Source organism: Candoia aspera, chromosome 1 (assembly GCF_035149785.1).
Source record: "Candoia aspera isolate rCanAsp1 chromosome 1, rCanAsp1.hap2, whole genome shotgun sequence".
In the NCBI taxonomy this organism is placed as follows: domain Eukaryota; kingdom Metazoa; phylum Chordata; class Lepidosauria; order Squamata; family Boidae; genus Candoia; species Candoia aspera.
In genome coordinates, this window is record NC_086153.1 from 65,349,717 (window position 1) to 65,361,022 (window position 11,306).

The 11,306-nt window shown below is 34.3% G+C and overlaps 1 protein-coding gene across 3 annotated transcripts in view; it reads left to right on the top strand.

The window, feature by feature from the left end:
- The window catches only part of STRN (striatin), a 46,779-nt gene that overhangs the window by 31,146 nt on the left and 4,327 nt on the right, over positions 1 to 11,306 (top strand). For 2 of the 3 annotated variants that reach the window (XM_063305738.1, XM_063305755.1), the window contains 8 exons: positions 2,590 to 2,726; positions 3,608 to 3,783; positions 4,944 to 4,991; positions 5,561 to 5,682; positions 6,114 to 6,281; positions 7,689 to 7,829; positions 9,997 to 10,104; positions 11,194 to 11,280. In XM_063305738.1, coding sequence (XP_063161808.1) covers positions 2,590 to 2,726; positions 3,608 to 3,783; positions 4,944 to 4,991; positions 5,561 to 5,682; positions 6,114 to 6,281; positions 7,689 to 7,829; positions 9,997 to 10,104; positions 11,194 to 11,280 — 987 coding nt within the window. The remainder of the gene's footprint in view (positions 1 to 2,589; positions 2,727 to 3,607; positions 3,784 to 4,943; positions 4,992 to 5,560; positions 5,683 to 6,113; positions 6,282 to 7,688; positions 7,830 to 9,996; positions 10,105 to 11,193; positions 11,281 to 11,306) is intronic. The other variant, XM_063305747.1, reaches the window with a different exon arrangement.

The window sequence follows — 11,306 nt, forward strand, 5'->3', positions numbered from 1 at the left end:
AACATTTTATTAAAGTAAAACTATTGTTTTAAAATTTAATAAACTGTATTAATTAATAAAAGTTGTTTTAAGTAGCTTTAGTATAAGCCCATAATTTTTATTTATGAATGTAAATACGACAAATAAATATATGCTTGAAGGTTTTTTTTTTTTCATTTTAAATGTATCCCAGTGTATTACCCAATATTCAAAGGACCAATTTTAGTTAATTAGATGCGATTTTAAAGAATCTTATCTAACTAAATAATTGCACAAAATTACAGCCTTAGTTTATAACAACTTTTCTATCCTTGGTAGTACTTTCTTCAGTATTTTCTGTTCACATAACTAATTTTGAGATGGGGAACTCACAGCACAGATGGTCTGTAGTAAAGTGTTCCTGTGATAGTTCTGTATCTAGTAAGATACCCATTGCACCCATTGTTTTCTAGCAGTTCTTGGTAATTGGTAATGTCGGTTATTGAATTAGCCCTGATTTCACTGAAACTAGAATTTCCACTAAAGTTATTGTGTGGATACTTCCTTCAAATAACATACTTAGTCATGTGTTTGTCTTACTGTGACTACATCATCTGCTGCTGGCTTCATATAGAGAGATATATGTAAATAAATATAAATAACTTATATAATACATTCTGAGCGCACAAAATTCTACAATCCACCTGCATAAAGATAGATTTTCAAAGACAACACATTAATTTGGCAGCACTTTATATCCCATCTTTCAATTTAACAAACATTATGATTTTCAAATTTAAAATGGAAAGATAAAATGGAAACCCACAAACCAAAGTTTACATTGAATCAAACAGGAATTTTGTAATTCTGAAGCAGCAATAAAAGCATATTGGTCATACTTGTACATTAAAAGCAAGGATAAAAAGAATTGTTCTAACCTGGTGCTAAAACTCAGCAAGCTAAGAAATAAAAGATAATATGTGAAAATAATGCTAGCTAATCAACCTTTGTCATGTTGGTGTCCTCTAGCTCCATGAATCTACTACCCCATTGTTACTAGAAATTCAGCTGCTAAGATACTGGATTAGGGAAAGTTGTACTATAGCATAATTTGAATAGGAAGGTTTACATGTACTTGTATAGGGGGTCTTGAGATTTTTTTTGTTAATGAAAGCTATTTATGATTTATGAAAAATATCCTGAGGTACTAGAAACATACTGAACATACATGGCTTGCTAAGAATTATTAGAACAAGTATCTCTAATACTAGGTTTATTGGCCATCAGTAAGTCATTAAAAAAATCATTCTGGGAGAATATTACAGTGATAAAATTAAGCAAATGAGAAACTAAGAATAAGAAATGTGAAGTGAACTGATCCAAGATTGTATCTTGCCATTTCATCTTGTGGTAATGGGAATGGTACATACTATAAGAATCAAATAAAAACTATAGGGCATAAAGGGTGCAGTTCAGGTGCTGGTTATCACCTTTAAAGCTCTGCATGGCACAGGGCCAGGTTATTTGCAGGACTGCCTCTCCCTGGGGGAGTCTGCCTTTCCCAGTAGGTCAGATAGGTTAGGCATGCTCCAGCTCCCTTCCCTTAAATGCTGTCATCTGATAGGACCTCAGAGATGTGGCTTTTCTGTAGATGCCCCAGCCCTTTGGAATAGTTTCCTACCTGAGATTTGAGCTGCCTAGGGTCACTATGTGAGATAGGTGGCCATACCAGTTCTTTAAATAACATAAATAAATATACCTTGCATTAATATTTTTGCAACCAGTCATACAGTATTCCTCCTTTTGTAGCCAAAGTTTTGAAACTTCTCCATGAGATATAACTTTCAAGGGTTTGTATCTAAGAACTTGTGTTCAGTAATTGTAAAATTCTTCCAGTGTTTTATAAGGATAAATTTCATTTTGCTTTTTGTTTTTTTATAGTAATGTTATTAAAAATTACAATTGCAAAGATGAAAACTAATACAAATTAAAAGAATAAAGAGAAAAAATACAAAGTGTAGAAAAGAAAAAATAGAGAAAAAAATAAAAAATGAAAAATAAGACTATAATAAAGAAAAAAGAAATATATAAAGAAATGACTTCCCCCTTCATCACAAGTATAAACAGTTTTAGTAACTTATCACCTTCTCTTAAAATACAACAAATGTTTTCAAACTTGTTGATCCAAAGGTTCCTAATAGCTAAAAAGCAGTTAACAAGCAATTTCAGAAAGTCATTAGAAAAAGGAAGTATGTGAACCCAGTGTCCTTAAAGGTGCCGACCGTGGTTTGAGCAAGATGGCTATTCCCTCATCTCCCAGAGCTCTAAACCCTCCAGAAACCACTGTCTTGCGATTTCCTCACAAGGAGCAACTGTATGGAGCACTTGTGGGCAATCTCAAGTCCTCTCCTTATCCGGAAAGGAATTACGAAGAGTTGGTCTACTCACCCGCTTGTCATTCTGCCATGTTTATTAGTTCCAGTTTTCGCAGAGCCGTCTTCAGTTCACCATTTCTTCCCTGGAAGTCCCGGTTTTTGTTTTGTTTTGGTTTTTTGAAATGATACTACTAAATGAAGTTGTCTTCATGGAACGTATTACATATTTTGCATTTATGTGTGTTCTGTCTTTTAGTAGAAGCTTTAACATTCCCTCCTTCCTCTGGGAAATCTTTCATTATGGGAGCAGATGAGGCCCTTGAAAGTGAGCTTGGCCTTGGGGAATTGGCAGGCCTTACAGTAGCCAATGAAGCAGATTCACTGACATATGATGTAAGCACTGATCTATTAATGTTGCAATTATTTTAGTTTTGAATACTGGTAATACTCTTTAATGACACAGAGAAGCTTTTAATCAGAAAGTGTCTGGTACAGTAGCACCTTTTCCAACTAACAAATGTTATTCAAAGGTATAATCTTTCTTGAGCTGCAACTCAATTCAACAGATGTACAGTACTGTATAGAGTGACTAGACCAACATAGGATTTACATTAGGGTGAGGCAGGGAGGGGAAAATAGGTTCCTTATGCAGATATAGGTTGTACGTGGGACAGATTACCAGTAGTTAACAATAGTAATGTGTTAAAAACCCATTGTGTTTGTTGAGACCTTCTGAGATTGCCTGAAACCATTTGATGTATTGCTCAATGATGGTGCTAAGTTCTGTTTTTCCAAGGTCTGTTATTTTGAGGTCTGCCATAGAGTGAGAGATCTTAAAAGAATGCAGCAAATATAAGCATTTAAAACAAAGAGAAATGGCTGTGAAGGAAGAGCCAATGAAATGAGGAGAATTACAGAGTTTGACATTATATCTAAACCCTTCAAACTATTAAAAGCCATGCTGAGTACAGGTATAGAGAGAGAGCACATTTCTTTTCAGGTTATATCCAGTGCTGTTTCGTAGATTACAGTATAAGTATACATTACTGATTGGCTGTTGAAATGTTTTTAATGTGTTACTTTAATACAGAAATTTGTATCTGATCTGAAAAAACAGTAGCAGTTTAACTTCTCACATTTTGCTGCAGAAAGTCCTTACTAAGCATTTGATAACAGGACAGTGAAGTATATCCTCTGTCAAGTGATGAATATAATTGTATTAGTATATTCCCATCCGCCTGTCAGAGTTCTAGTTTTTGTTCTTGTTACAATAGATAGCAAACAATAAAGATGCTCTGAGGAAGACTTGGAATCCCAAGTTTACTTTAAGGAGCCATTTTGATGGAATAAGGAGCCTGGCTTTCCATCCAGTTGAACCAGTGTTAATTACAGCTTCAGAAGACCATACATTAAAAATGTGGAATTTGCAAAAAACTTCTCCAGCAAAAAAGTAAGATGATGGCTGAAATAGATACATAACTAGGTTGTATGTTGAAGAAATATAATAGCAAAAATGTTTTAGACCTGATTTATCTTCCATGAAAATAATGTAATTATTAGTAATTACATCATTACAGTAATTATCTGTTAATGTAATGTTAGGTGCAAAGTTGTTTGTGTGCAAATAGAAAGCTCCTAGCATTCACAAAGAGAACTGGGAAATAAAGAAAGTTTATTATTGGAGAAAGAGGGTAGAATAGTAATATTATACAGTTTCTCTTGCAGACACCATTGCAGTGGTTGTTTGATACACATTTAAATAAGTGTACAGTCATGCTCATGTGAGCAAAAAATCCTGAGTTCACTTATATACTGATGGGATCTGAGCATCCTATAACTAACCCAAAAAAATATCTGGTCCTAGTGGATAGTCTAGTGACAATGTTAACTTGGTATACAGCAACTGTGAAGAACACAGATTGCATGCAATGGATTATTAGGAGAAGATTGAAAACAAAAATGCCAGCATCATAAATTTATGATATGTTTGTATCTGGAATACTGTATACAGTTCTAGTTGTTGCATTTGGAAAAGGATATAATAGAACTGAAAAAAATGCAGAAGAAAGAAACCAAAATGATCAAGAGGCTCAAACAACCTCTGTATGAGAAAAGGCTAGAATATTTGGGACTGTTTAGCTTGGAAAAAAGGCAACCCATTGGGGACATGACCAGGGCATATAAAATCCTTGCATGGCGTGGAAGAAGGGGTCACATAGATAGTTTTCTCCCTTTGTCATAGTAGGGGCCATCCAATAAAAAAGAAAATAGCCAAAATAAAGCCACTCCATGCAGCACAATTTTTAACTTGAGGAATTCATTACTTCAGAAAATGGTGATGACTACTAAATTGGGTGACTTTAAAAAAGGGTTGGATAAGTTCATGGAGAACAGTATCTTCAGTGTTACTGTTCTTGAAGATTCACTTATACATCTGAATACCAGTAGCATAAAAACAGTAGTGGGGGAGGGGCATGTCTCTGTCTTCTGCTTGCAGATTCTCCAGCTGCATCAGGTGGATTATTATGAGAAACAAAATGCTGGACTAAAATGATTATTGACATGATTTTGCAGGGTTGTTCTTACGCACTTACTTTTATTTTTGTTTAGGAGCACCTCACTTGATGTTGAACCTATATATACTTTCAGAGCACATAAGTAAGTAAAGGTGGAGGAAAAGAAAGAATCTAATTTTGTTGTCACAAATGTAGCACTGCAGCTTCTCTTATAAGAGAACTGAGGGATGATGGAAACCATGAAACAGTGGTGAGCTATTGCTTCATTTTATGATTGAAGCTTAGCTCACCACACATTGAATGCTTCTGAACATATCTTATTTGCTTGTGGTAACTAAAAACTCTCACAGTGTATTGGCGGTACAATCAGCTGAACAATTGCATTGGTTTCTCTTGCTGCTATTGCTTCTATCTCTGGGCTCTTCAGAATACAGAGGTAATTATTTCTTGTTAGGAGGTCTTAAAGTTTTCTCCCAACAGTGACAAAGAAATAGATTTTGGGAGCATGCTTAGGAGATTTATCCCTACTGTGTTTACTGAGGGATGCTGCACACTACCTTTTCATTTCCAAGGGAAAAATCATCTGGTCATCTATGATTTCTACTGCATGTATGTAAATTATTACATAGAGTTGTTAGTGTTGGATGACAATCTGTCATTAGGGAAAAAAATCAATAATACAATACTGTTATGACATACTTCCTCTTACAGCAGTCCAGTGCTTTGTGTAGTAATGAGTAACAGTGGTGAGCAGTGTTACAGTGGAGGCACTGATGGCCTCATCCAGAGTTGGAATACTACAAATCCAAATATTGACCCTTATGATTCATATGGTTAGTGATTCTTATTTGTTGGCTTTCATTTTTGCATGTTTAAAGGAAATGTGTAACATTCAGTGCACTAGAGTTCAACATGAAATCAAGAAAAAATAATACAGTGAGGTGTATTTTATATATAATATATATATTCTTCTATATTTATAAGAACCTGGTGATATGAAAGCCTAGGAAACAGGTTCTGTGAGATATGACCTCTCAGGAGCAATCTTAGGTTGATTATAAAATAATCCTATATAAAGATGAAGACTTAGAATAAACACAAAATCTCTTGATTGGAAAAAAAGATGATTCACCAATTGGTATTATGAAAAAAATTAAGATAGATCTTTTAAAAAAATACTAATGTTTTAATTTAATAAAACCTACAAACTCTGTGAAAATATTTTTTAAAAACTATCATCTTGAAATGTATGGTTTGTTTACAGATCCTTCTATCTTAAGAGGTGCATTTGTGGGCCACTCAGATGCAGTATGGGGTTTGGTTTATAGTGGAACACACCAGCGCTTGCTCTCCTGTTCAGCAGATGGCACCATACGTTTATGGAAGGCTTTGGAGATCTCTCCCGCTTTAAATATATTTAATGATAATCAAGGTATTGGACCGTCTTCTGTTTTTCAGAATGCATTGTATTTCTTTCTAATTTATATACATATCTGATAAGATTATACAATTTAATAGAATGGGTTGAGTTTAGCATTCCATTATATAGTAGTAATGGATTCCCAGCATCACTGCACTGAAGCTGCGTTGGGAAGCATGCTATTAGATACTGTATTATTGCTTTATATAGTGTTATATTTCATTATTTGCTAAGTTTATACTTCTTAATGATCAGAATATAAAGTATTGGTTTGTTTTGAATGTGTGTTTGCATATGATCAGTTATTTTTAATAGGAACTACTAGTAGAGGATGTTCACTCATTTTTTTTAAAGCATACATCTTAGAGATGTTTTTTAATATTCTACATACAGCTGGAGATTGAAATATAATAGCAATTTGTAGATTATATTCAGTTATGTATTCTGCCAGTCTTTGGAATGAATAACACTAGTGGATAGAATTCTCCCTCTGCCATTCACCCAATCATTATTCCATGTATCTGCCACAGGATCTGGATGCATGATGTAAGGTGGTGGGCATTGTGGGAGGGAAGAAAGAAAAGGAAACTCCTTTTGCATAGGTTTGCTCACAGGAAGGCAGATGTAGCCTTGTATTTGATGATAAGACAATCTGTTCCTATCAAATATAGTATAAGACTCCAAACTGGAGAAAGTGTGTGCACTTGTATGCCAGAGTAATATAGTCGCTGCTGGAGAAAGAAATTATTATCTCTAAATGTGCAGTATTCAAATACTTACCTTAAGGTAGTTCTGTCATTCTGTGGACTAAATACTATAATTTGAGGCCTATACAGATGGCTTCATCACTGGAGTATTTATATCAAAAAACAACATTATAGTGCATGTTCATTTTTTAAAAAATATTATTTTGGCTCATTCCATATTTTCCCATAATATATTTTTATCTGATTTTTTAGGATGTCTGTTTTCTTCCCTATAACCATGTTATCACTTTAGCTGTTGGTCGGATTCTCCTTGTAGAAAGAGTGACATAGCTAAACTCATTTTTGTGCCGATTCCATCTAAAGCACCTTTGTATTTCCATCAACTTGTCATTGAATATCTTTTATGCTTTTTTGTTCTGATGTTGCTCTGGTTTGGTAAATCTTGAATTAAAGATAAAGACAGATATCTATAAAAGCTTAATTAAGATTTGAATGATTCACTGTTGAAATAGATTTCTGCTATTCCAACATCTCATACATTTGTTGATTATGCATTTAAGAAACCATATTTCTTATGTATGATAACTTCTCAGGTAGTATTTAAGTTATTATTAGTTGAATACTTATGCTAAAGTAAATGCAGCTATTTCAGGTTGTAACTTCAGGGTAATTGTTTAAACTTGTTTTGTACTCTGGATGTTCTTTTTTGTAGAAATGGGAATTCCTTCGTCTGTGGATCTAGTGAGCAGTGACCCAAGCCTCATGGTAGCATCATTTAACAATGGGTATACAAGCATTTTTAATATGGAAACAAGACAACGCATTCTTACCTTGGAGTCCAGTATAGATACTAGTATGTATTAAACATTGGGCCAGGGGTTGTGGGGAGGATATTTGTAGGATCATTTTCATTATTCTTAGAATACTTTAATTTGCTGAAAATCTTCAAAAAAATGTTGATGCAGTATGTCTGTGTGTCTGTCTAATTATCTTATTATCTGTCTAATAAGCATAATGGAGGAAATGGTAAGGAAGTGGTAAAAACAAAATAGAATGAAGAAGAGAATTAGTTTTGATTTGGAGCCACAGAAGGGAGGGTCATGGAATTCGGGAGCCCAGGTAGATTGACAGGAAAAAAAAACTTTCAAAGGGAACTTCTTGAGGAGCCCTTAACGAAAGTTGCCACCAAACTGTAATTTTTAAAATGACAAAGATGGAAAAATTATTTTCCATTATATGTTATGAGCTATCATACTAACTGAATTTAATTAATTTTAAGATTAGTTTAATTTAAGAAATTAAAATAAATTCTTCCAGTAAATTCATCAGTGCCTGTAGTATTTTTACCCCAATATGGATAGGATAACACTTTTGGAAAACTAAAGTTGTCAATTGGCACTCTCTTACCATTGCTGTTTCTTCTTTTCCTCTTCTCCCTTACCTGTTCCTAGAATATTTTGTAGACATCTTGAGCTTCTGCCCTCTAACTTTCTCCACACTTTACAGTATTGGTGTGGTTACAACTACTAACTAATAGATGTTATATATTGAAAATAGGACTAACTTGTATTATAGAGTTACATTATAGATGAGGATTTTATCATCCTCCTTTCAGTTATGTGTTATTGACTGCTTTTATGTGCTTTAATATTTTATTGAAGAATTTTTAACAAGATAAAAACAATACAAATATTAGAAAAAACAAAGAATAGTGAATAAGGAGATAGAGATAGAGAGGGAGGGAGGGGCTTCCGATTTTTTTGACAGCAGTTATAAATGCATTTATATTTTACCCTTTCTGTCTAAGGTTACATCATAATTTCCTTCTTTCCAAAAGCTACCCTTTCTACTCTTCAAACCCATAAATCACAAGTCATTTTTCTCTTTTTTCAGCAAAAAAGTCCATAAAGGGTTTCCAGTCACTGATAAATGTAGTTGGTGACCTTTCTCTAATCAAACAAGTTAATTTTGCCATCTCTACTAGTTCTGTTATCTTCACCAACCATTCCTCCGTTGTGGGTATTTTAGAATCTTTCCATTTTTGTGCATATAATAGTCTCGCAGCAGTAATCATACATAAAAATAATCTTCCATGGCTTTTTTCTAATTGATTGTCCATTAATCCCAGCAAGAAAAGTTCTGGTTTCAGTTGAATATTGATCTTTAAAATTCTTTGTATTTGAACCCAGAAATTTCTGGCTTTTTTACAAGTCCACTAGACTTGATAAAATGACCCTTCATGTTGTCCACATTTCCAACATAAATTTAAAGTACTTTTATATCTTCTAGACAGTTTTTCTGGAGTCATATACCACTGGTACATCATTTTATAAAAATTCTCTCTTCTCTTATATAATGTAAATTTCAGTCCTTTAAACCAGGGGTCCCCAACCCCCGGGCCGTGGACCGGTACCAGTCCGTGGCCTGTTAGGAACTGGGCTGTACAACAGGAGGTGAATGGGGGGTAAACGAGCGAATTTACAGCCTGAGTATTTACAGCCATTCCCCATTGCTCTCATTACCACCTGAGCTCCGCCTCCTGTTAGAGAAAGCAAGCCCATTGGCTGCTATCTCCAAACAGCGCGAAGAAAAAAGAATAAAAGGTCAGGAAAAAGAGGAAGCGCTTGAATCATCCCAAAACCATCCCCCACCCCCCTGGTCCATGGAAAAATTGTCTTCTACGAAACCGGTCCCTGGTACCAAAAAGGTTGGGAACCACTGCTTTCAACCATATTTTCCCACTGTTCTATCAGTATATTGTTTCCAAAATTCTTAGCCCATTTTATCATACAGTCTTTCTCTTGTTTTTCTTTTATGCCCTTTATGTAAGCATCCACTATGTTTAATGCGCCTAATAACAAAAAGCTGGTTTAAATAGACTGAATATAATCGTTTGGATCTTGCAAATGTTCATTCATCAGAATGGCCTACTAGATTAAGCTATTAGTCTTTCAGAATTTTATGTGACTTGAGCATTTTTTGGAGCTGATTTTGTGTGTATGTGTGCCTTCTATCATCAGCAGTTAACACTTCTTGCCAAATAAACAAAATAATCAGCCATCCAACTCTTCCAATAAGTATCACAGCCCATGAGGACAGGCACATCAAATTCTATGACAATAACACAGGTAAGTAGCCTGTTTCTCTGTGTACTATATCATAAAAACCAAAAATACTCTGGGATCACCTACAATTTGAAGATAACATTATTTAGTGGTGAATATTTCAAAATCAGTATCCAATTATAACCTCTGAGAGACAAAATCAATAGCAGGAATAAAGGCTTGTTGACTGAGCAGTGCAGCATAGAATTGGGTTGGCCATGCATTGTATTTATGGCTTTAACATTACACTTGGAAAATCCCTGATACCTTTCTTTGGTGTAAAGTTATGATCTATCAAAAACGTTATTCAAGAGGCTTGGAGAAGTAATTTATGTAAATTTATTTTCTACATAGCGCAAAATGAGATTGTTGTTAAAATGTGTGGAGGTTTTTGTTTCTTAGTATAACCTTCTGAAAATCTACCAGAAAAGATTTTTAGGCTTTTTTTTGCTCATAACTTAATGAAAGTAAATTTGTAAATAATATCCCTTAGAATACTTGTAGTCATTATTTTTAAATCTTATATATGTGCCTAGAGGAAGAAACATGTAGTGCAATCATTTCTCTAACAGGACTCAGTGTTACTAAATGCTGTTATTCAGCTGAATACATTTCAGTTTAAGAATCAGTTGTTTAGCTTGGCAAAGAAGCAAAGTAAGAGTTTGTTCAAGCAACATAGCAACATGTTGTGGCTTACAGAACGTGCTTGCAAGATCTCCCCTCCAAGCTATGTAAGAGTTCAGACTTAGTAAAGTTACATTTCATACCTTTAGGAAGTGGAGGGAAGAACTGTAAAGGGATGTTGTAAAGGGGATGCTTATCTATTCTTTTGGGAGCTAATAAAGATGCAGTGTTCTGTGGTCAAGGCATCAGCTTTGAGAAGCAGAGATTTAGGAATATACAGTGAAGGTGACACTGACTAGAACAGTGCACAGTTGGGTGATCACTCAGCAAAGATACTAGTTTATGTTAAAAATCAGATTTTCTGCCTTGTGATAATAGATAGTGTAGGTGTTTGGTCTGATCCTTGTATACATGTCATTTTACATTTCTAACTTTGTAATATATTAACTTATTACTAGTTCTAATATATATGTATATTTAATTGCAAAGGAAAATTGATCCACTCTATGGTAGCCCACTTGGATGCAGTCACAAGTTTAGCTGTCGATCCAAATGGCTTATACTTGATGTCTGGCAGTAAGTACATTTCATTTTTTTTTTTA